The sequence below is a fragment of the Euprymna scolopes genome, chromosome 30 (genome assembly GCF_053919585.1).
Source record: "Euprymna scolopes isolate OS-2025 chromosome 30, ASM5391958v1, whole genome shotgun sequence".
NCBI lineage: Eukaryota > Metazoa > Mollusca > Cephalopoda > Sepiida > Sepiolidae > Euprymna > Euprymna scolopes.
The window spans coordinates 21,437,369-21,459,422 of record NC_136511.1 but is presented as its reverse complement, the minus strand read 5'-3'; the positions used below and the strand labels follow the sequence as shown (position 1 = coordinate 21,459,422).

The 22,054-nt window shown below is 34.9% G+C and overlaps 2 protein-coding genes across 2 annotated transcripts; both read right to left on the bottom strand.

Moving 5' to 3' along the window:
* Positions 1-238: 238 nt before the first annotated feature.
* On the bottom strand, positions 239-5,994 carry LOC145254711 (protein fem-1 homolog C-like). The gene is made up of 2 exons (XM_080113382.1): positions 5,913-5,994; positions 239-2,357 (listed from the first exon to the last, which is right to left on the bottom strand). The coding sequence occupies exon 2, from the start codon at positions 2,355-2,357 to the stop codon at positions 510-512; it is 1,848 nt and encodes a 615-aa protein (XP_079969508.1). The 5' UTR covers positions 5,913-5,994; the 3' UTR covers positions 239-509.
* Positions 5,995-13,990: 7,996 nt separating this feature from the next.
* On the bottom strand, positions 13,991-19,612 carry LOC145254590 (protein fem-1 homolog C-like). Its single transcript, XM_080113197.1, has 2 exons — positions 19,387-19,612; positions 13,991-16,006 (listed from the first exon to the last, which is right to left on the bottom strand). The coding sequence occupies exon 2, from the start codon at positions 15,937-15,939 to the stop codon at positions 14,146-14,148; it is 1,794 nt and encodes a 597-aa protein (XP_079969323.1). The 5' UTR covers positions 15,940-16,006; positions 19,387-19,612; the 3' UTR covers positions 13,991-14,145.
* Between the last annotated feature and the right edge of the window lie 2,442 nt (positions 19,613-22,054).

The window sequence follows — 22,054 nt, the reverse complement described above, 5'->3', positions numbered from 1 at the left end:
AACATTCTTTTTCTCCGCCCCATTATGAGTTCGAGCCGTCCTACTACCATTTGTTGAACACCTATCTCCACCCAACCTGCCTACTGTTTCGATTACGTCCAGCTACTAATTTTCTCCTTTTATTTTTTTTTACAAATCCTGGCGTTCCTTAATAGACCACCTCCACACACCCGGGCAACGATTAACATGCCCGCTAGTATGTTATACATCCAGAAATAAATAAGTTCTCGATTACATAAAGAATACAATTGAGGTCAAGAGCAAAACAGTTTTGACAGTAAATTTCACGTTTAGGTTTTTAGCTCACTATTGCAATACCCGTTTATACAAGCTCACACATCATCTAACAAATACAATTAAATCAAATTACACAAAAAGTTTTAAAGAGTCTCAATAAATGCGTAGAGTTAAGAGATATAAATAAATTCTATCTTTTGATCAGGATACTCATAATATGCATGACTAATATATTATTAAATATATATTTACAAAACAATTTACGGTTTTATTTAATCAGAATCGGAATCGGAATCGGAATCGGAATCAGTATCGAAAGTTGAAACCCTATCATTAGAATGAAGTTTTATAAACGACACTAATATTTTCGGATATATTTCTGGAATCTCGATGTTATGTTTGTGAATTGTTTGCGCAGCCAAACATTGTAAAGACAGAAATTTTAGAGGGTTTATAATAACGCCATTTTGTTGAAGCAACATATATGGGGTTTTATCCTGTTGATCCATCGCATCAATATGACCTCCAGCATCTGCTAACAAGTTCACCAGATGCAAGATAAATGAGTTTTCGTATTCACAGTCGGAGGCTGAGTGCATAGGTGTTTGTTTACCTCTGTCTATGCAATTCGCATCAGTTGTGCAACTGACAATGAAAGCAATAGCAGGAATTGTTTTTCCTTCTTCGACCGCTGTGTGAAGGAATGTGGTGTAATTAAAACTACGAAGCTTCATGATGCCGCTAACTCCATCTTTAATCCACGCCTTATCGTTTTTGCACAGATCAAATTCATCCATGGCAATTATATTTTTATTTAAACTTGAAAGGAGTTCAAGATAAAGTGTGTAGTAGAAATGGACTCGCCCCGTGAGCAACACAACCAAGTCAAACCAATTCAAGGCATCAAAAAGATTTTTAAATCTTAATAAGAGCTCAGCAAGGTTTTTAGGAGTACGCGAGAATGGGACGTGCAACAAGAACTCTAACGCAATGCCAGACAAATCAGCAGGATCCTCTTCGCCCCTGTAGGGGTCATAAGGGAATTCCGACAAGACTGCAAGCACCTTTAGCGCTTGCAATAAGTCGTTTGCAAATACACGCTTCTGTGCCACATTCACAAAAGTATCTTTAAGAAATGCATTATTTGGAGGAAGTAATCGGACAAAAACTATCAACGCTTGGATATTAAGCTCGGCTTTAGAATTCGCCATCATGTCGAGTTCTTTTTCGCAAGTAAACTCGACCCCAAGAACAGTCTTAGTTTTATTGAATAATTTATCGGAAACCCCACGGCCATGTTCTTTACGAAGTCGTATCGATTTCCTCCAACATAATAGGCCTTGCTCTATATCCGATTTGCATGCAATAAATGTTGCCCCGCACAATTCCAGAGCTCGTACATGATCCTTTAAAGTGAATATACCATAAGTCAGCAGATAGTTCTCCGCCTCGCTGCGTTTATTCAAGATTGCAAGGCATAGGGTGTTATCGCCAGACCAGTTGCTTTTAACGCTTATTCCATATGCTCGTAAGATCTTCTTTCCGTCCATGTCTCTGAGGGCTGTAGCTCTTAGAATAGCACCAGGATCTTCATCTAAGGCCATATTTCTAATCAAAGGTAGAACAGGAAGCAATTCCGAGGTTCCCTGTGTGGAACAATTAAAAATCGATTGCATAGAAAAACTACCGATATTTAAATCGTGATAAGGACCAGCCTTTGTTTCCATTTTACCAACAACGACAGCTCCTCGACTGATCAACAATAGAACCATTGAAATATCTTGATTATAGATAGATATTCGCAACGGCGATAACCATATGAAACGATGAGTGTAACGCTCGGAGATATCGAGTCCACATTCGTCCAAGAGATATTTCACGATGTCTCGGAAACCGAGTTCACAGGCATATCTGAGAAGTGGTTTATTGAAAACCTTGCTGACGGCAATCGAGTGTCGTTTACGTAGCGTTAATCCATCAAGTCGTGAGCGTATCCCTTGGAGATCATTCGCAGTGATCAATTTGTAAATTAAGTAGACATTTTTCGAATCATAACCGGGAGGGCAAATTAGCATTAATTTGTTTGATATGTTGATTAGCACTCTCTCGACATCGGGCATCTGAAATGAAAATAGTTGCATTAGTTTTTTTATATTACAATGTTCAACGAATCGTCATATTACAAAGTTTTATTCACGGTTGTTAGTCTTAAGTATTCAATTCTTAACAATTGAATCATTTATATCACTGCTTCCGAGAATCATCTCCTTTCGGACTTTTTTTTAATTATTTTTTTTTTTTTTTACTTCGGAGCGCTTTTCAAGGCGAGAAAGTCACTCGAGGATAAGACTTAATGAATCTTAGGTAGTTATGTAGTAATCAATAACGGTGTAAATTGGGTATAATTTTAATATTGATTGGGACGGCCTGACATGAATTTGTTTACATTTGATTTGAAGTCTACCATGTTGTATTAAACCGGGAAGCAGACAAACAGAACAGTGTTCTAAATGCGAACAGTTCTGATAGAAAAAAAAATTCATGGAATCTGTTTAAATATTGACACATACAGAATATTAGGAATTATATAGTGGTGGTTGATTGATTTTTTTTTAAGTTTGCCAAATGGGACCCTAGACTGGATTTCAGTAAAGTAGTTTCCATGGAAATTACGGGTGAGGAGAGAACGACTTGTGATGTCTCTTCTCTGGAAAAGAGATTGCAGAGAATAGAAGATTTTACGCAATTATAAAATTTATTTTGTGCTGTGTTCTCAATTAACAAAAGCTACAATAAATTCGACGTCTTTCAGTTTAAACTAAACCCGTATATAACTGGTGTGTTTCAACAACGCATTGCATATCGTTTTAAAAGTCTACGTTAATCTCGCCTTCCATGTACTTTAGAAAACTTTGCCTTCTCGACACGGATGTAGAAGTCTCTTGTGATCACGTTCCTCTTATGACGATATACGGTTTCTCTTCCGTAGCCCACGGATAACCTTTCAATTTTTGTCCCTTTTCTCCGCTTAGACGTCTCTTAATGCAATGGTTCTATTTATTTGCACATGTGCCATGTGGCTAATATCAAGACAAGCGTAAACATTGTTACACAATTCAGATACAACCTATATTAGGTATATTTTCTAGTCTCATTTTCTACAATTTTCATAAGTTTAACGTACTGTTTTCATCCCTCATGTGCCATTTAGTGTCTGTAATTTGACGCTTAATATAATCCACGAGCTCGCCGGATCTCATATTTAGGTAAGACATTAATTTACTGTGTAATTCTATATAAACAGAACAGACTCGCGACCTCTCTTCTGTTAGAAAGTGGTTGCAGGGAAGAGTTTAAAAAATGCAGACGATTTTTTATAAAATATTTCAATGTAAAAGTTGTGTTCCATTTTTCTAGAACATATGAAGGTGTTATATCAATGGAAATTACTGAAGACTTTCTCCAGGTAATGTCTTAATAAATGATCATACACAACCTCCCGCACAAAATTACGTGATTCTTTATAAATTTGTGCGCATTCGATTTCCACAAATAGGTTTAATTAAAAAAAAAAAAAAACTCTTGAATAAGATGGTTTCACAATGAGCGTTATCGTTCCGTTACAGCGATTCAAATACAAACTAATTTAGTACTCATGTAGAGAGTGATCCGTGCTGAAATAACGTTATTTTAAAACCATTTTGACACGGGGAGGGTGTTTTGTACCTATTCTGTACTTTAACCTTACAATTGAATATAAAAAAAATTTTTAAAAAAATAATTAAACGATTTACAAAATAGCGCGGATCACTCTCTGCACCAGCACCATGAGTTTATTTCATTTTTAGGTATTACATTATTAAAAAAGGTTGCAATCTTAATTCAGTACACACGTGAATTTACTGGTGTTCAATATTGTAAAAAAATATATATATAAAAAAACTTAATGTGAGCGATGTATTTCTGACTAGTTTCCATAGTAACAACGTTGCTAGTAATTCCTCGCTCTAGCGAAAAGAGAATTAGCAAGTAAAACAAATAATAAAGAAAAGGGTATAATTGGGGGTTTCATGTAAAGCAGAAGAATGCCGTACATTCTTATTGCATGTATATGTTATGTTTGTGGGGGACAAAATTGAAATTAAACAAATAACGAATTTAGTTATATTTTTCTAATCTTATTTTCTACAAATTTCGCTTGCTTTTCTCGCATTCGTAAGTGCCATTATTTATTACATTATTTTACGGTTCATACAAGTTCTATTACGATGCTATAGGATATGCTTTCGAGCATTTAATATATATCATTAAAACACTGTGTTTTAATGTTGAAGTGGAGATTCAGTCATTTAGAACTGATTTTAAACTTCACTGCTCACTCGGTTTTCGACCGATTCTTAAAACAATTATTAAAGTTTATAGATCACCTCAGTCATACCGTGAAAAGAAATTCCGTATAGTACAACAAACGTTGTGAAATAAAACGTAAGATACGCAAATTTTTTTCTGGATATTTTCCATAGCAACCACGTCGCTTCAACTACATTTGCTACCAATTCGCCGCTCTCGCGAAAAGCAATAATAGTGAAACAAACAATGAAAGGGAGCTTATTGGAGGGGGGATTTTATTGCAAGTAGACGAGTGCCGGGCATTGTTATTACGTATGTGCAAGTTAAGTTTATGGGGAAAAATGAAATTAAACGAGACAAGTGAATCTGGAAACTTGGAAAAGTCATGAATTACAGTATTAAATTGCGAGCATGAAAAGAAATATGGTTAAGCTTAAACATGGAAAAGAAAGGGACAAGAAATCTTAGTAAAAAAAAAATTAAAATATTGCCGAATTAAGAATCTTTTAAAACTCAGTTTAACATTATATAATCAATTCTTAATGCTGTAATATTTTAATTATAATTTATTATATTTGCACTAGCATATCTTGTTCTTTTCTATGTTTAAGGTTAACTATATTACATTTCATGCTCGCATTTTTTTTATTTTAATATATGCAGTGTTCAATTCTTGATTATTAAATTAAACCATAAGACCCGCAGGAGCCATGCGAATATTTATTAGATTGTTCAAATAAAAGACGGGAGATTATAACTAAAGACCTATGAGAATGACTGCAAAAAAAAACGAAATCAAAGTAAATCCATTCTTTTTCTAAAAGCTGTCGTCAGCTGTACAGGAGTCAATCGGATAATATTGTAGTAATCCTTAGAACTTGGTTAATAACTTGTGCACGTTAAACTATGAATCTGCTCCAAATTTTAATGTGATATTCGTTTTTAGCACAATAAAAACAAAACAGAGGTCACCAATTTAACTGCGAATGACTGATTGACGTTAAAATAATAAAATATTATCTTAAAACAAAAAAAATAAACTACAAAGAACAGTAACTTTTGTTATATTTCTCGGCACTTTTACAGATTTTTAAAAGAATGGGATTTGGAAAGAGAAAAAAAAATACATATTAAAATGTATCCTTAATTTGAAAGACTAACAAACTATTTAAATCTAATTCTGAAGTGGAAAAATAGAATTTGAACAAGGATTTAAACAGTAAACGTGATACGTTTTATAAGAAAACTTAATGTCTACAATAGTACCTTTTGTTTCGTACGATTCGCTTTCGGAATATATTAATGTACGTGTTAACATTTATTACCTTAGTACGTAATCCGATCTGGAGGTATTTGGATATGCGATTCGTCAATTTTGTTGGTTTTTGTTGGTTCTTTTTTTTTTTTTTTTCGATAAAAAGATGGCAATGCGTATTTTTAAAGGGAGTTTTAAAAATCACAAACTGTTTAGTCGTTCAGTCTAAAATTTAGCGAAAACTAGGTGTGAGGTTCGCGCCCATGACGGTTGACAGATTCTGTTTTTTATGCTATTTTAATGTTTATTTATCATGAAAATTCTAATATTTACAATAGTCAATAGGAAAATAACTAGTAAATGTAAGTAGTGAGAATTTGTTAAAATGCGTTACAGAAGGGGGCATTTCAATGATTTGTTTGCATTGGACTTGAAGATGACCAATTTGTAGTGAGCTGAAAAGCAGGCAAACAAGATTTTCGCAGGCGCGCAATTTTAACAATATACAATTAGGTATAGAGCGGGGAAAAATATTGATAGTGGCTTCAGGTAGACGAGTGTTTCTTCTGAAAGTTTGATTTTATTATTTATAGTTTTATTCTTTTGCCCTTATTTATACAAAAACTTTTACAGATTTCAATTTTTTTCTTCATAAAAATTCTAAAATATGATATTCTTGAATGTAGCATGAGGCCAAAATACCTATGGGGGGGTGGAAAGTGTGGAGGGGTCGTCAACTATGTATATTCTCAATAACTAGTTGCAATCACCACAATACCGCATTCACTCTATGGATCTAATCGATTTAAAATATCCCAATATGAGATGAATCGATTCACAATATGGAATACTGCTGCAATATCTGGGCAGGAGCTGCTAAAACAGCCTATCTTGCCTTGACGGAGTACAAAATAGACGTCGTTGCTTAGTAGAGGATTCCCTTTCCTCTACCCTGCAACCTCTCCTCTACAGAAGAGACGTTGCGAGCCTATCCTTGTTTTATCCTTATTTTGCATGGCAGTTGCTCGTCTGAACTCCAATCTCTGGTCCCCCCTCGCCAATCTTTCACGAAAAACACGTCTAGCTGAATCCACTGTCCCCCACTCTTGCCTAAATCAAAACATGGATTCCATGAACAAAGCTGCTTTCTTAGAACTGCACGCCCGTGGAACTCTGGACCGTCTGCCTGCTTCCCACCTGACTACAACTTGGATGTATTCAAGTCCAACGTAAACAAATTCTTAATGAACCGCCCTCTTAAGTAAACACTTCATCAAATCTCCACACTAACGTGATGTACTTGCAATAACCCTTATGCCCGAGTGGCTTCCGGGCCTTGATAAGTGGTGACCACTGTGTAAAAAAAAAAGTGTATAGTATATTTTTCCATTTGGTTTCGCACGATGCTTTAGCTAAATTTAGCCAAAGATATGTGCAAGGTTTGTAACCGTGACGTGATATTTTCATGTTAAGATGATTCTCACCTTGGCAAAAATATTAAAAGCTTCCTAGTAGGTTTAAGAACACAGCATAAGCCCGGGATACGACATAAAAAATTAGTAACAAAAGACCGTACAGTGTAATATACACGCATTTAATCAAATAACATTATAAATAACGCCGTAAGGCGATGCAATTACCGAAACCAGGACCGGCAAAACATTTTATTCCAATCATTACCTTAAAAACAAACCAAAAAATGTATCCTAGGGCCACCGTATCTCGGGAGCGATATTTATATATTTCTTTTGGTTTAGCACGTCTCTTCCCATTAACGTTTTCTGTGATTGAAACATTTGGACATCTGATCCTGATTCTGAACTTGGAGATAATATTCCGTATCAGTCTCCAAATTTTGTTTACAGCAGTTAGTTTTCTGAATTCTTTTTATACTAGCTTTGTTGCCCAGGTGTCAAGCCAATAAATAAACAGCGGTAGTAGGAAGGCAGGCTCGAAGCCGTACCGCGAAGGGGGAAATGAACATGATAAAAAAAAATAAAACGTGATGAAAAAAAGTAACGTCTTTGCTGTTGCGTCTGTCGCAATACCGGAAGTGACGTAGGTTTAAATTTAGGCTAGACAATTAAAAAGATGGATGATTTTCGAAAATAACAGCGAAACAGCGACCCCCTACCTGTAGATAACTGGCCGGTTAAGAATGAAAAAATTTAAGTGTTGGGTCAATTTTCGGATATTTATCTTCTGATAGGTAGAACTTTAAAATGATACCTTTCGCGTGAAAATCCGTCGCCTCAGTCAAAAGTATTTGGCAGCCATAGAAACATGCATACATATATAAATAGATGTAAACAGACAAGTTAGATTTATATTATAGATTATCAAATTATGTATTCAAATCTTTTCTCTGTAAAATAGGTTGATTTCTGTAAGCGAGGATTTCCGCAATATTGTAGCTCGTTTAATTAGTTTCGTTAAATTTATGGTGTTTTCATTATTTCAATTTTTATTCGTTAGGAGATTTTTCAGAAATTTTCCTGGCGTACCTGAACGAGTCTACAACCTCCCCTATAAATACAACCGATGTTCTGCAATTGGTAATGTTTTACGACCCCACACAGCGTAGTATAAACCCCCCAACTTCTCCATAAACGGCTTTCAGAACATCGAAAACTATTCTACATACTAAAAAATAGCATAAAACCTCAGGGAGTGTGAATTACGTTGTAGAAGCATTGATTAAATTTGAATGAAACTAAATAAGCATTAGCGAGCTTGAAAACAAAATTATAAAGCAGTTTTACGGAAATAAGTGTTTGAAATTTATACATAAATATATTTCGGTGTCAAACTCCATCTTTAGCATTTTGTTTTATTCTTTAGTTTTAAAATTGCCTTTCTATAACGGAGCTCATAACACTTACGTTAACCTCGCGGACCGAATGCGTCGTTCGATATTTCAAAATATAGCATCTGACAAGCACCGCGCGGATCGCTACTGTTGACTTTTTTCTGCAAATGTATAACATGGCAAAAAGAAAGAAACCAAATAATGGGGATGGAGTTTGACTCCGAAACATAGTTGTGTCCAAAAGATAAAGAAACGGTCGATCATTTTTTTTAATGATGTATAACTTTATCTATGAAAAAGGGGAAAAAATGAATTTTCCAATGTTTAATGATGTTAGTTTAATAAGAAATATTTCTTTATTTTTGGTTTTGAATACATGAGTTGTTTTGTTTGTTTTTTGTTCACACGAAAAACTTTAATTAAATTACAGCCGCCCAAAAGTTAAGCAATGGAGGAAATTAAGAATGAAAAAAAAAAAAAAAATGCTTTCAGTATTTAATTAAAAGCTCCTTGTTTTCAATTACACTATGATAGCTTTTGCTGCAAGAAAGAATCAATCGTGTACATGTTATAGGTGACATTATTCCAGGATTTTTATACATGCCCATAAATAAAGATTGGGGGTTTCTGTGGTCTTATAACCAATAATTTTCCACACATTTTCGATTCAATTCAGGTTGGGGCCCTGAGCTGGCCAATCCATCACGCAAAATTAAATGGATTTAGCTCTTCTAAAATTATTTTTGCTTCATGGCACGGTGCGATGTTTTGCATTAGATATCAGAATCAGAAAGGTAAAGAACCGCAAGTTCCCTAATAAATTCTCTGTTCATTCGGCCATTAACTTTTCCATGAATTCTCACAAGCGGGGGCAGTGCCGTTTGAAGATATGTCCCATACCAATATACAACCCCATCCATATTTTCTTGTACATTTAACGCACTTAGGGGACAGTCTTTCTCCATTTCCTTCTGGCATGTGTTCTTTTGTCTGACCCGAAAGATCGAATTTAAATTCATCGCTAAAATGAACGTTTTCCCATATTTTTCTTCACAAAACAAATGTTTTTCGGCGAAAAAAATCTTGCATTTTTATTTTTAATAGAAATTAAAGTCTTTGAGCATGAACTGATTTTTAATAGAAATTAAAGGCTTTGAACAAAAACTTGAAAATAATTCAACTTTGTATATGCTATATTAGGCACAGCCAAAACTCCAGAGGGTGCTTAGCAATTAAAATATAATTTATAATAATTATATTTCCTTGGGAAACATCGAGAAACGGTTTCTGCTTGTACATGAAATATGCAGTTCACTTTTATTTTTTCTAAAGTATATTTTAAGTGTGGGCGTATCCTCTTTTCTGTCAACGCCAATGTATTTTTTTTGTTTCAAAAAGTGTTGTCCCTTTGGTAAGCGGAACATATCAATTCGGCTGTTTTATCAGACACAGCATCCTGCAGATTTCGAATCATCTATTATTTAAGATTGCTAAAACAAAACAATATTTCTACAAAGATAGCCTTGTCTTGTCACAGCGTCTAATATTCTTTCAGATCCTCACCAGTTTAACTCGACTCTTTTCATATGTAGGAAAAATATCCCCGTTTAGCTAAAGGTAAGGCGGCCTTAAATATCAGTCATATAGTACAAATATGGTATATATTAATTATTTCCCCGATTTATGGTAACTTTTATAAGTAACACATATATACATTTACAAGGACGGGTAGTTTGCTTGAAAGATCGTTGGTTAATAAACTAATTAAAAGTTATAGTAGTATTATTTAGCGGTAACCCATATTACTATAGCTTTTTAATACACACATTAGTCGATAAAATACACATTTGAATCTGTCTTAATTTAAAAACTTATTAAAATAATATTCGAGACGGATTTAAATTAAAACATTCTTCCTCAACTAAACACTGTTGCCAGTTTTCATGCTTACATAATCTTGTGAGCATTATCTCTTCCCACTATCTTGCTTCATAATTTAAATTGTTTAGAAAACACTCCGATCAGATATGAGTTTGCAAATACAAAACCGTGTGATTTGCCAAAAATAAAATTAATTTAAAATTGTTATACGTTTTTAATTATTTATCATGTATAACACATGTCCACATCAATTTTACGGACAGTGATTTACAACATAATTTTCCCAGGGGCCAAATAAAAGACTCCTTGTTCTCCCAAATTCGTCCCCCCCCCGAATGCGGCTGATTTCTTTATGGCGTCAATCATTTTACATGCGTTGAAGATAATGATGAAAATGTTAAAAACAACGGGAAATAGCAGACTAGAAACCCGTTACAATGAAAAAGATTTAACAAATATAATTTTAAAATTGATCAACAATTTGAATGAAATGAATGAATTTGCATATTTAGAGAAATTTACATGGATTTTAAGATAATGTTTCCGGAGAAGCTCCCTAAAAGTACGAGTTATCGCCCCCGGTTCCTTGATAGAAGCGCCACTTAGTGACAGTTTAGTGAAACTCATAAAATAATTGCACCGACCATGTAATACAGAAGTTACGACAGATCTATCTAAGAATATATTCTGAGACAAAAATGAATGTCAATTTCTCGGATATAAATATGATTCAAAATTGTGAAGCAGATATTTATACAGTGGGAATTTTAAAAGCACCAATGTATTCAATTTTGACTGCTGAGTTGAGACATGGTCTAATTACTAACCTTTGTTAGTGTAGACACCGTTATAATAAAAAATTATTTTGTTTAGTACAGATATACTCTGTCGTATCTTCAGCATTACATGGACTGTGCCATTGATCATTCGTTGAAATCTATGCTTATTACACGAAAATCTATGGCAACACATCAAAGGACGTAAATGACAAAGTTCTGATCCTCTTCTGATCTTGAGCGCGTCGTACAGTGGAGGAAAAGGTGGCTGGTTACTTTTAATGCATCTAAAACCAAGCTCCTATCTTTACATAACCAACGCTCTGATCCCATCTGGTATAAATTGAAATGAATGGCTCTCGTCTCACGAAGGCTCCATGTTTTGAGAATCTCTTGCGCTTGAGATTTACTCCCTATCTGAAATGGTACCCGTACATCACGCCTTGTCCAAGTCGCTGGGAAAATGATAGGATCTTTCTACCGCTCCAGAAAATCTCAATACTGATGCAATTCTCTATCTGTATAAAAGCCACGTACGCTCAAGGATGGAGTACTGCTGCCACGTCTGGGCTGGAGCGGGTAAAAACAGCATATCATGCATTGACAGAGTACAAAATAGATTTCGTGGCCTAGCGGAGGATACCCTTTTCTTTTCCCTGCAACCTCTCTTCCACAGAAGAGACGTTGCGAGCCTGTCTTTTTATTATCTTTATTTCCATGGCAAGTGCTCGTCCTAGCTCCAATCTCTCATCCCCCCTCGCCAATCTTTCACTAAAAACACTCGTCTAGCTGAAACCACTGTTAGTCATTTTCCAGATTCTTTATCTGTGCCTAAATCAAAACGTAGATTCCATGAACAAAGTTTCTTTCTTAGAAGTGCACGCCTGTGGAACTCTTCCGTTTGCCTGTTTCCCACCTGACTACAACTTGGATGTCTTCAAGTCCAACATAAACAAATTCCTGATGAACCGCCCCTTTAATCTCCAATACTAACGATTACTACGATACTTTCCCATTTATTACTGTACACGCAATAACCCTTACCCCGAAGTGGTTTTCGGGCCTTGTTAAACGTGGCTTCCTTGTAAAAAAAAAAAAAAAAAAAAAAAGAATAAAAACAAGAAAACTCACCTACAAATTAGAAGACCGAATTCATCTATAATATAAATCCCACCGCGTCTGTTAAAATGTAAGTATGTATGTCTCAGAAAAACTTTCAACAAAGGCGACAGATTTTCACACGATCGTTATCAGTTTAAACCTTGCCCTTACTGACAAAAAAATATCGAAAAATTGGCCCAGACCATAAATTACTTCGTAAAATAGGCAGTTTTCTACAAGGAGTCGCCGCCGTTTTCCCTGATATTTTCGAAAGTCATTCCCTCTTTTCGATTGTCTAGCCTCAATTTAAACTTACGTCAACTCTGGTTGCGATGGGCGCAACAGCGAACGCGTAACGTTTTTTTTTGTTTTGTTTTTTTTTAAATTTCTCCTTCGGGGGGAAGGGTTCGACTACTACCACTTTTTTGAGCTCGCAATCCCCTTTTTTCCTCAAGCAATAAACTTACACCATGTTTGTCAGACTTCGAGTTAAGGGTTCGAGCCTACCTGTTTACTACAACGTTTATTTTTGCTAAACGCACACATACCCGGGAAAAGTCGGGCATCCAGACTAGTCTATAATATAATCTCAATCGTCCATTTCTGTGAATGTATGTATGTATGTATGAATGCATGTCAAAAACTTTCTAGAGACGCAACGCTTCTCGACGAGATCGATATCGGTTTGAAGCCAAAGGTTTCGGACGACAAATATCGAATAATTTGCTAAAAACATTTTTCGGCCCCAATTAGGCATATTTTTTAATTTTTTTTTTTTTTTACAAACACGGATCGCTTTTTGCGTTGACGTTTTCGAAAAGTTATCGTCTCGATTGGATTGTCTACGATTAAAATTAACGCTTAGGAATTCCGGTCGCGCGATGGAGACATCGGCTTGGACGTCACATTCTTTTTATAATCTGTTTTAGTCCTTGGCATTACGGGTTCGAGCATGCCTGCCTTCCTACTACCACTTTTAAACACCACACTCATTCCAAAACGCCTATGTTTAGATTACACCCCGCTACTATGATCTTTTATTTTATTTTAATTAAAAAAAAAAAAAAATCAACTTCGGGCGTTCCTTACTACACAACCTTAACACAGTCGGACAACGCCGGGCACCCCCGCTAGTGTGATATATATAAATAGAAAAATAAGCTATCCATTACATAAATTAAAATACGGTCAAGAGTGAAACAGTTTAAACAATAAATTTCACGTTTAGGTTTTTAGTTTTTTTTTTTCACCCCAAGCAAGACACGTTGCCTTTTCAGTGTAAAGGGCTACTATCAAAGGTAACATCTACTAGGGTACTATGTGGGGATTTGGGCAGCAAGATTTCTGTTCACATTACACTTTAACTTCTGCATGTCAGTACAGTTGGGGAAGCAGGGACTTGGAATGAAATTCCAAAGTCTAGAGGTTCTGGGGAGGAAACTACTAGAATAGAAAGATCTTTTACATCGAGGGATCTGTGTGGGGGTGAGAGTTAGCTCCCTGTCGGGTTTCTCGAGGGTGTTTACGTCATGTGGCCACAAATACTTGAGTTCGTCTGGTTTTTAGCTAACTATTGCAAGACCCATTTATACAAGGTAAACCATCATCTAACAAATACAATATAAGCAAATAACACAACATGTTTTAAAGAGATTCCGTAAATACGAAGATTTAATAGAAATAAATAGATTCTATCTTTCCGTCACGATACTCATTATATGCATGACAAAAAATATTTAATTATATAAAACAACCAGTGGGCTGTTTAGCTGTTGGTTAATAATGCGATCTAATAAGCTGGAACCAGATACGTCTACCGAATTTGAATGAAGTTTTATAAACGACACTAATATTTTCGGATATATTTCTGGAATCTCAAGGTTATGTTTGTGAATTGTTTGCGCAGCCAGACATTGTAAGGACAGAAATTTAAGAGGGTTTATAATAACGCCATTGTGTTGAAGCAACATATATGGGGTATGATCCTGTATATTCATCGCATCAATATGACCTCCAGCGTCTGCTAACAAGTTCACCAGATGTAAGATATATGATTCTTCGTATTTCAAGTACGCGGCTGTGTGCATAGGTGTGTCTTTACCTATGTCTATGCAATTCGCATCAGTTGTGCAACTGACAATGAAAGCAATAGCAGTAATTGTTTTTCCTTCTTCGACCGCCTTGTGAAGTAATGTGGTGAAGCAATTACTCGGCAACTTCATGATGCCGCTGACACCATCTTTAATCCAAGCCTCATCGTTTTTGCACAGATCAAATTCATCCATGGCAATTATATTTTTATTTAAACATGAAAGGAGGTCAAGATACAGCGTGTAGTAAAAATGGACTGGTCCCTTGAGCAACACAACCCAGTCAAACCAATTCAAGGCATCAAAAAGATTTTTAAATCTTAATAAGAGCTCAGCAATCTTTCCAGGACTACGCAAGAATGGAACGCGCAACAAGACCGCTAACGCAATGCCAGACAAATCAGCAGGATCCTCTTCGCCCCTGTAGGGGTCATAAGGGAATTCCGACAAGACTGCAAGCACCTTTAGCGCTTGCAATAAGTCGTTTCGAAATACACGCTTCTGTGCCACATTCACAAAGTTATCTTGAAGAAATGCATTATTTGGAGGAAGTAATCGCATAAAAACTATCAACGCTTGGATATTGAGCTCGGCTTTAGAATTCGCCATCATGTCGAGTTCTTTTTCGCAAGTAAACTCGACCCCAAGACCAGTCTTATTTTTATTGGAAAATTTATCGGATACCCCAAAGAAATGTTCTTTACGAAGTCTTATCGATTTCCTCCAACATAATAGGCCTTGCTCTATATCCGATTTGCATGCAATAAATGTTGCCCCGCACAATTCCAGAGCTCGTACATGATCCTTTAAAGTGAATATACCATAATTCAGCAGATAGTTCTCCGCCTCGCTGCGTTTATTCAAGATGGCAATGCACAGGAGGTTATCGTCAGGCAAGTTTTTTTTCAAGCTCATTCCATATGCTCGTAAGATCTCCTTTTCGTATATGTCTCCGAGGACTGTAGCTCTTAAAACACCATCAGGATCCTCATCTATGGCCATATTTCTAATCAAAGGTAGGGCAGGAAGCAATTCTGAGGTTCCATGTGTGCAACAACTAAAAATAGATTGCATAGAAAAGTTACCGATATTAAAATCGTTATAAGAACCAAGCTTCGTTTCGATTTTATCGACAACGACAGCTCCTCGACTTATCAACAATAGAACCATTGAAATATCTAGATTATAAATAGATATTCGCAACGGCGATAACCATATTAAACGATCAGTGTAACACTCGGAGATATCGAGTCCACATTCGTCCAAGAGATATTTCACGATGTCTCGGAAACCGAGTTCACAGGCATATCTGAGAAGAGGTTTTTTGAAAGCCTTGGTGGCGGCAATCGAGTGGCGTGTACGTAGCGTTAATCCATCAAGTCGTGAGCGTATCCCTTGGAGATCATTCGCAGTGATCAATTTGTAAAGTTTACGAATCATAACCGGAAGCGGAAATTAGCATTAATTCATTTGATGTGTTGATTACCACTCTCTCGACATCGGGCATCTGAAATGAAAATAGTTGCATTATTTTTTTTTTATATTACAATGTTCAACGAATCGTCATTTTATAAAGTTTTGTTCACTGTTGTCAGTCTTTATATTGCATTCTTAATAATTGAATCATATCACTGCTACGGATTCTTTTATTTTAAGACGAGAAAGCCACTCGAGGATAAGACTTAATGAATCTAAGGTAGTTATGTAGTAATCAATAATGGTGTAAATTGGGTATGATTTTAATATTAATTGGGACGGCCTGGCATGAACTTGTTTACATTTGATTTGAAGTTTACCATGTTGTATTCAACCGGGAAGCAGACCAGCAGAACAGTGTTTTAAATGTGAGCAGTTCTGATAGAAAAAATTTTCATGGAATCGGTGTTTAGATATTGACGCATACAGAATATTAAGGAATTATATAGTGGTGGCTGATTGATTTTTTTAAGTTTGCCATATGGGACTCTAGACTGGATTTCAGTAAAGTAGTTGCAATGGAAATAACGGGTGAGAAGAGAAAGACTTGTGATGGTTCTGTTTTATTGCACATGTGTCATGCGGCCTATGTTTAGAGAGGCGTAAACGGCACTGTTACATCAATTCATATACAACCTATATAAGGCATATTTAACTAGTCTCATTTTCTACAATGTTCATAAGTTTCACGTACTGTTTTCATCCCTCATGTGCCATTTAGTGTCTGTAATTTGACGCTTAATATAGTTCCCAAGCTCGCCGGATCTCTCATATTTAGGTAATGCATTAATTTGCTGTGTAATTTTATATAAACAGAACAGACTCGCGACGTCTGTTAGAAAGTGGTTGTAGGGAGGAGTGTAAAAACTGCAGAAGATTTTTCATAAAGTATTTAAATGTAAAAGTTGTGTTCCGTGTTTCTAGAACATGAAGGGGTTATATCAATGGAAATTACTAAAGACTTTCTCAAGGTAATGTCTTCATAAATGATCATAAACAGCCTCCCGCACAAAATGACATGATTCTTTATACATTGTGCACATTCGATTTCCACAAATAGGTTTTATAGTTAAAACATCTTAAGGTGAGATGCTCTCCCAATGAGCGTTAGCGTTCTGTTAGAGCAATTCGAATACAAACTAAATTAGGCTACTCGTGCAGATAGTGATCTGTGCTGAAATAATAAAACTTTAATTAAACGTGGAAATACGATTTAAAAATAGCGCAGATCACTGTCTAGCACCAGAGTCTATAATTGGACGCTTAATAATTCACGAGCTTACTTCGTATTTTGCTATTACATTATTTAAATAAAAAGTAAAATGCAATTTTCGTTCAGTACAAAAGTATATTTACTGGTGTTCAATATCGTTAAAAAATAAATAAAATTCAAATGTATAAAAAAAACATAAGGTAGTCGATTTTTTCCTTACTAGTTTCCATAGTAATAACGTTGCTTTAACAACTACTGTACTTTATATATAACTATATATAATTGGGGCTTCCTTTGAAAGTTGCTTTTTACTGGTGTTCAAATCCAGTTGCTTTTTACTAGTGTTCAATATCGTTAAGAAAAAAAATGCAATTTTCGTTCAGTACAAAAGTGAATTTACTGGTGTTCAATATAGTTAAAAATAAATAAAATGTTTAAAAAGAAACGTAAGGTGAGCGATTTTTTCTGACAGTTTCCATACAAACCACGTTGCTTTAACAAATACTGTTGCTAGTAATTCACCGCTCCAGAGAAAAGGGAAGTAGCAAGTAAAACAAATAATAAAGGAACGAAAAGGACATAATTGGGGGTTTCATTGAAAGCAGAAGAATTCCGTACATTCGTATTGCATGGATATGTTATGTTTATGGGGGCAAAATAAAAAAATGAAATTAAACAAATAACGAATTTAGTCATATTTTTCTCATCTTTTCTGCAAATTTCGCTAGCTGTTACCCTGATCTTATGTGTCATTTAGAGCCTGTAACTGGACGCTAAACATGGTCCGCGAAGTCGAGGGATCTCGCTTCGTATTTAGGCATCACCTTATTTTACTGTTTACATTTATATAAATTCGATTAGGATGGTATAGGATTTGCTTTTGACCATCCATATATATATATATATATATATATACAATTACTAACGTGTTTTAATATATCTTTAAGTGGAGTTTAAGTCATTTTTAACTTATTTTAAGCTTCACCGCTCACTCATTTTTCGACCGATTTTCAAACAATTACAGTTAATAGATCACCTAAGTTATACTTTGGAAACAAACAAAAAAGAAATTCGTTCAGTACAAAACTTTTGAAATAAAACGTCGCTTCAGCAACAACTGTTGCTACAAATTCACCGCTCTCGCGAAAAAAGATAGCAGGTGAAACAAATAATGAAAGGGAGGTTATTCGGGGGGATTTTATCGAAACCAGTGCCGTACATTGTTATAACATGCGTGTATGTTATCCTTATGGGGCAAAAAAAAAAAAAAGAAAAGACATGTGAATCTGGAAAATTGGAAAAGTCATGAATTACAATTATAAAAGTGCGACCATGAAAAGAAATATGGTTAAGCTTAAACATGGGAAAGAATGGGACAAGAAATCTTAGTAAAAAAAAAAAAAAATAAAATATAGCCGCATTAAGAATCTTTCACAAATCATTAACCTTATTATATATAATCAATTCTTAATGCTGTAATATAATTATAAATTTATTATATTTTCACTGGTATATCTTGTTCTTTTCTATGTTAAAGGTTAACTATATTACTTTTCAAGCTTGCATTTTTTTATTTTAATATAGGCAGTGTTCAATTCTTGATCATGAAATTAAATCATAAGACCCGCAGGAGCCATGCGAATATTTATTAGATTGCTAAAATAAAAGACCAGACTATAACAAAAGCCTTATGAAAAAGTCTGCAAAAATACAAAATCAAAGTAAACCAATTCTTTTTCTAAAAGCTGTTGTCAGCTGGAGCAGTAGTCAATCGCATAATATCGTTGTAATCGTTAGAAATTAGTTAATTGTGCACGTTGGACTTCACGTCCAGAAAACTACATGTTTGATCCAAATCTTAATGGAAGATTCGTTTTTAGCACACACAAAAAAAAAAAAACACACTGAGGTCACCAACTTAAGAACGAATGTTTGATTGACGTTAAATAAAATACGATCTTAAAAGAATATTTTTTTTAAAATTACAAAGAAAGTATTTTTTTTAATAATTTTTCGTACTTTCACAGATTTTTAAAGAGTGGGATTTGGGAGGAGAAAAAATACATATAAAAATATATACTTAATTTGAAAGACTAACAAAATACTTAAATCTAATACTTAAGTGGAAAAATTATTTGGAAAAATTTAGTCAGCAAACATGATACGTTTATAAGAAATATTAATGTCTACAATCTTACCTTTTGTTTCGTACGATTCGCTTTCGGATTATATTACTGTACGTGTTAACATTTATTACCTCCGTACGTAATCCGATCTGGAGGTATTTGCATATGTGATTCGTCAATTTTGTTGTCGTTGGTTCTTTTTTTTTTCGATAAAAAGATGGCAATACGTATTTTTAAAGGGAGTTTTAAAAAGCAAAAACTGGTTAGTCGTTCAGTCTAAAATTTAGCGAAAACTAGGTGTGAGGTTCGCGCCCATGACGGGTGACAAATTCTGTTTAAGATATTTTAATGTTTATTTACCATGATAATTCTAATATTAACAAGAGTCAATAGGAAAATAACTAGTAAATGTGAGCAGTGAGAATTTGTTTAAATGCATTACAGAAGGTGGCATTTCAATGATTTGTTTGCATTGGACTTGAAGGTGACCAATTTGTAGTGAGCTGGAAAGCAGGCAAACAAGAGTTTCGCAGGCGTGCAGTTTTAAGAAAGAAGATTTTTCCATGGAATATACATATAGGTTTAGAGTGGGGGAAAATTATTGATAGTGGTTTCAGGTAGACGAGTGTTTCTTGTGAAAGTTTTTTTTATTATTTAGATATTCTTTTACCCTTATGCAAAAACTTTTACAGATTTCAATTTTTTTCTTTATAAAAATTATAAAATATTATATTCTTGAATGTAGCATGAGGCCTAAATACCTATGGGGGGTGGAAAGTGTGCCAGGGGTCGTCAACTAGGTATATTCTCAATAACTAGTTGCAACCACCACAATACCGCATTCACTCTATGGATCTAATATATTTAAAATATCCCAATGAGATGAATCCATTCACAATATGTACACTATATTTTTTTCCATTTGATATCGCACGATGCTTTAGCTAAATTTAGCCAAAGATATGTGCAAGGTTTGTAACAGTGACGGATGACAGTTGCTGATTTTTAGTTATATTCTCATGTTAAGATGATTTTCACCTTGCCAAAAATATTAAAAGCTGCATAGTAGGTTTAAGGACACAGCATAACCCCGGGATACGACATAAAAAATTCGTAACAAAATACCGTACAGCATAATACACACGTATTTAATCAAATAACATTATAAATAACGCCGTAAGAGGATGCAATTACCGTAACCAGGACCGGCAAAACATTTTATTCCAATGATTACCATAAAACAAACCAAAAATGTATCCTAGGGCCACCGTATCTCGGGAGCGATATTTATATATTTCTTTTGGTTTAGCACATCTCTTTCCATTTTCGTTTTCTGTGATTGAAACATTTGGACATCTGATGGTGATTCTGAACTTGGAGATAATATTCCGTATCAGTCTCCAAATTTTGTTTACAGCAGTTAGTTTTCTGAATTCTTTTTATACTAGCTTTGTTGCCCAGGTGTCAAGCCAATAAATAAACAGCGGTAGTAGGAAGGCAGGCTCGAAGCCGTACCGCGAAGGGGGAAATGAACATGATAAAAAAAAGTAACGTCTTTGCTGTTGCGTCTGTCGCAATACCGGAAGTGACGTAGGTTTAAATTTTGTTTACAGCAGTTAGTTTTCTGAATTCTTTTTATACTAGCTTTCTTGCCCAGGTGTTAAGCCAATAAATAAAAAGATGGAGTATTTTCGAAAATATCAGCGAAAAAGCGACCCCTACCTGTAGATAACTGGCCGGTTGAGAATGAAAAAATGAAAGTTTTGGGTCAATTTTCGGATATTTATCTTCTGATTGGTAGAACTTTTAAATGATACCTTTCGCGTGAAAATCCGTCGCCTCAGTCACAAGTATTTGGCAGCCATAGAAACATGCATACATATATGAATATATGTAAACAGACAGTTGATATTTATATTATAGATTATCAAATTATGTATTCAAATCCTTCTAACTTAATTGCAGTAGATCAACGATACTCTGTAAAATAGGTTGATTTCTGTAAGCGAGGATTTCCGCAATATTGTAGCTCGTTTAATTAGTTTCGTTATATTTATGGTGTTTTCATTATTTCAATTTTTATTCGTTTGGAGATTTTTCAGAAATTTTCCTAGCGTACCTGAACGAGTCTACACACCAGTATACATACAACCGATATTCTTCAATTGGTAATGTTTTACGACCAAACACAGCGTAGTATAAACAACCCAACCTCTCCATAAACGGCTTTCAGAACTTCGAAAACTATTCTACATACCAAAAAATAGCATACAACCACAGGGAGTGTGAATTACGTTTTAGAAACGTTGATTTAATTTGAATAAAACTAAATAAGCATCAAGCGCGCTTGAAAGCCAAATTACAACGCAGTTTTACGGAAAATAAGTGTTTGAAATTTATAATTTAATATATTTCGGTTTCCACCTCGATCTTTACCATTTTTTTTTTATTCTTTACTTTTAAAATTGCGTTTCTGAAACGGAGCTTATCACAGTTTAACCTCACGACGCGAATGCGTCTTCGATATTTCAAAATAAAGCATCTGAGAGACAACGCGCGGATCGATATTGTTGACTTTTTTTCTGCAACTGTATAACATTGCAAAAAAAGAAAGAAACCAAATAATGGGGATGGAGTTTGACTCCGAAACATACTTGTGCCCAAAAGATAAAGAAACGGTCGATCAATTTTTTTTTTTAAATGATGTCTAACTTTATCTATGAAAAAGGGGAAAAAATGA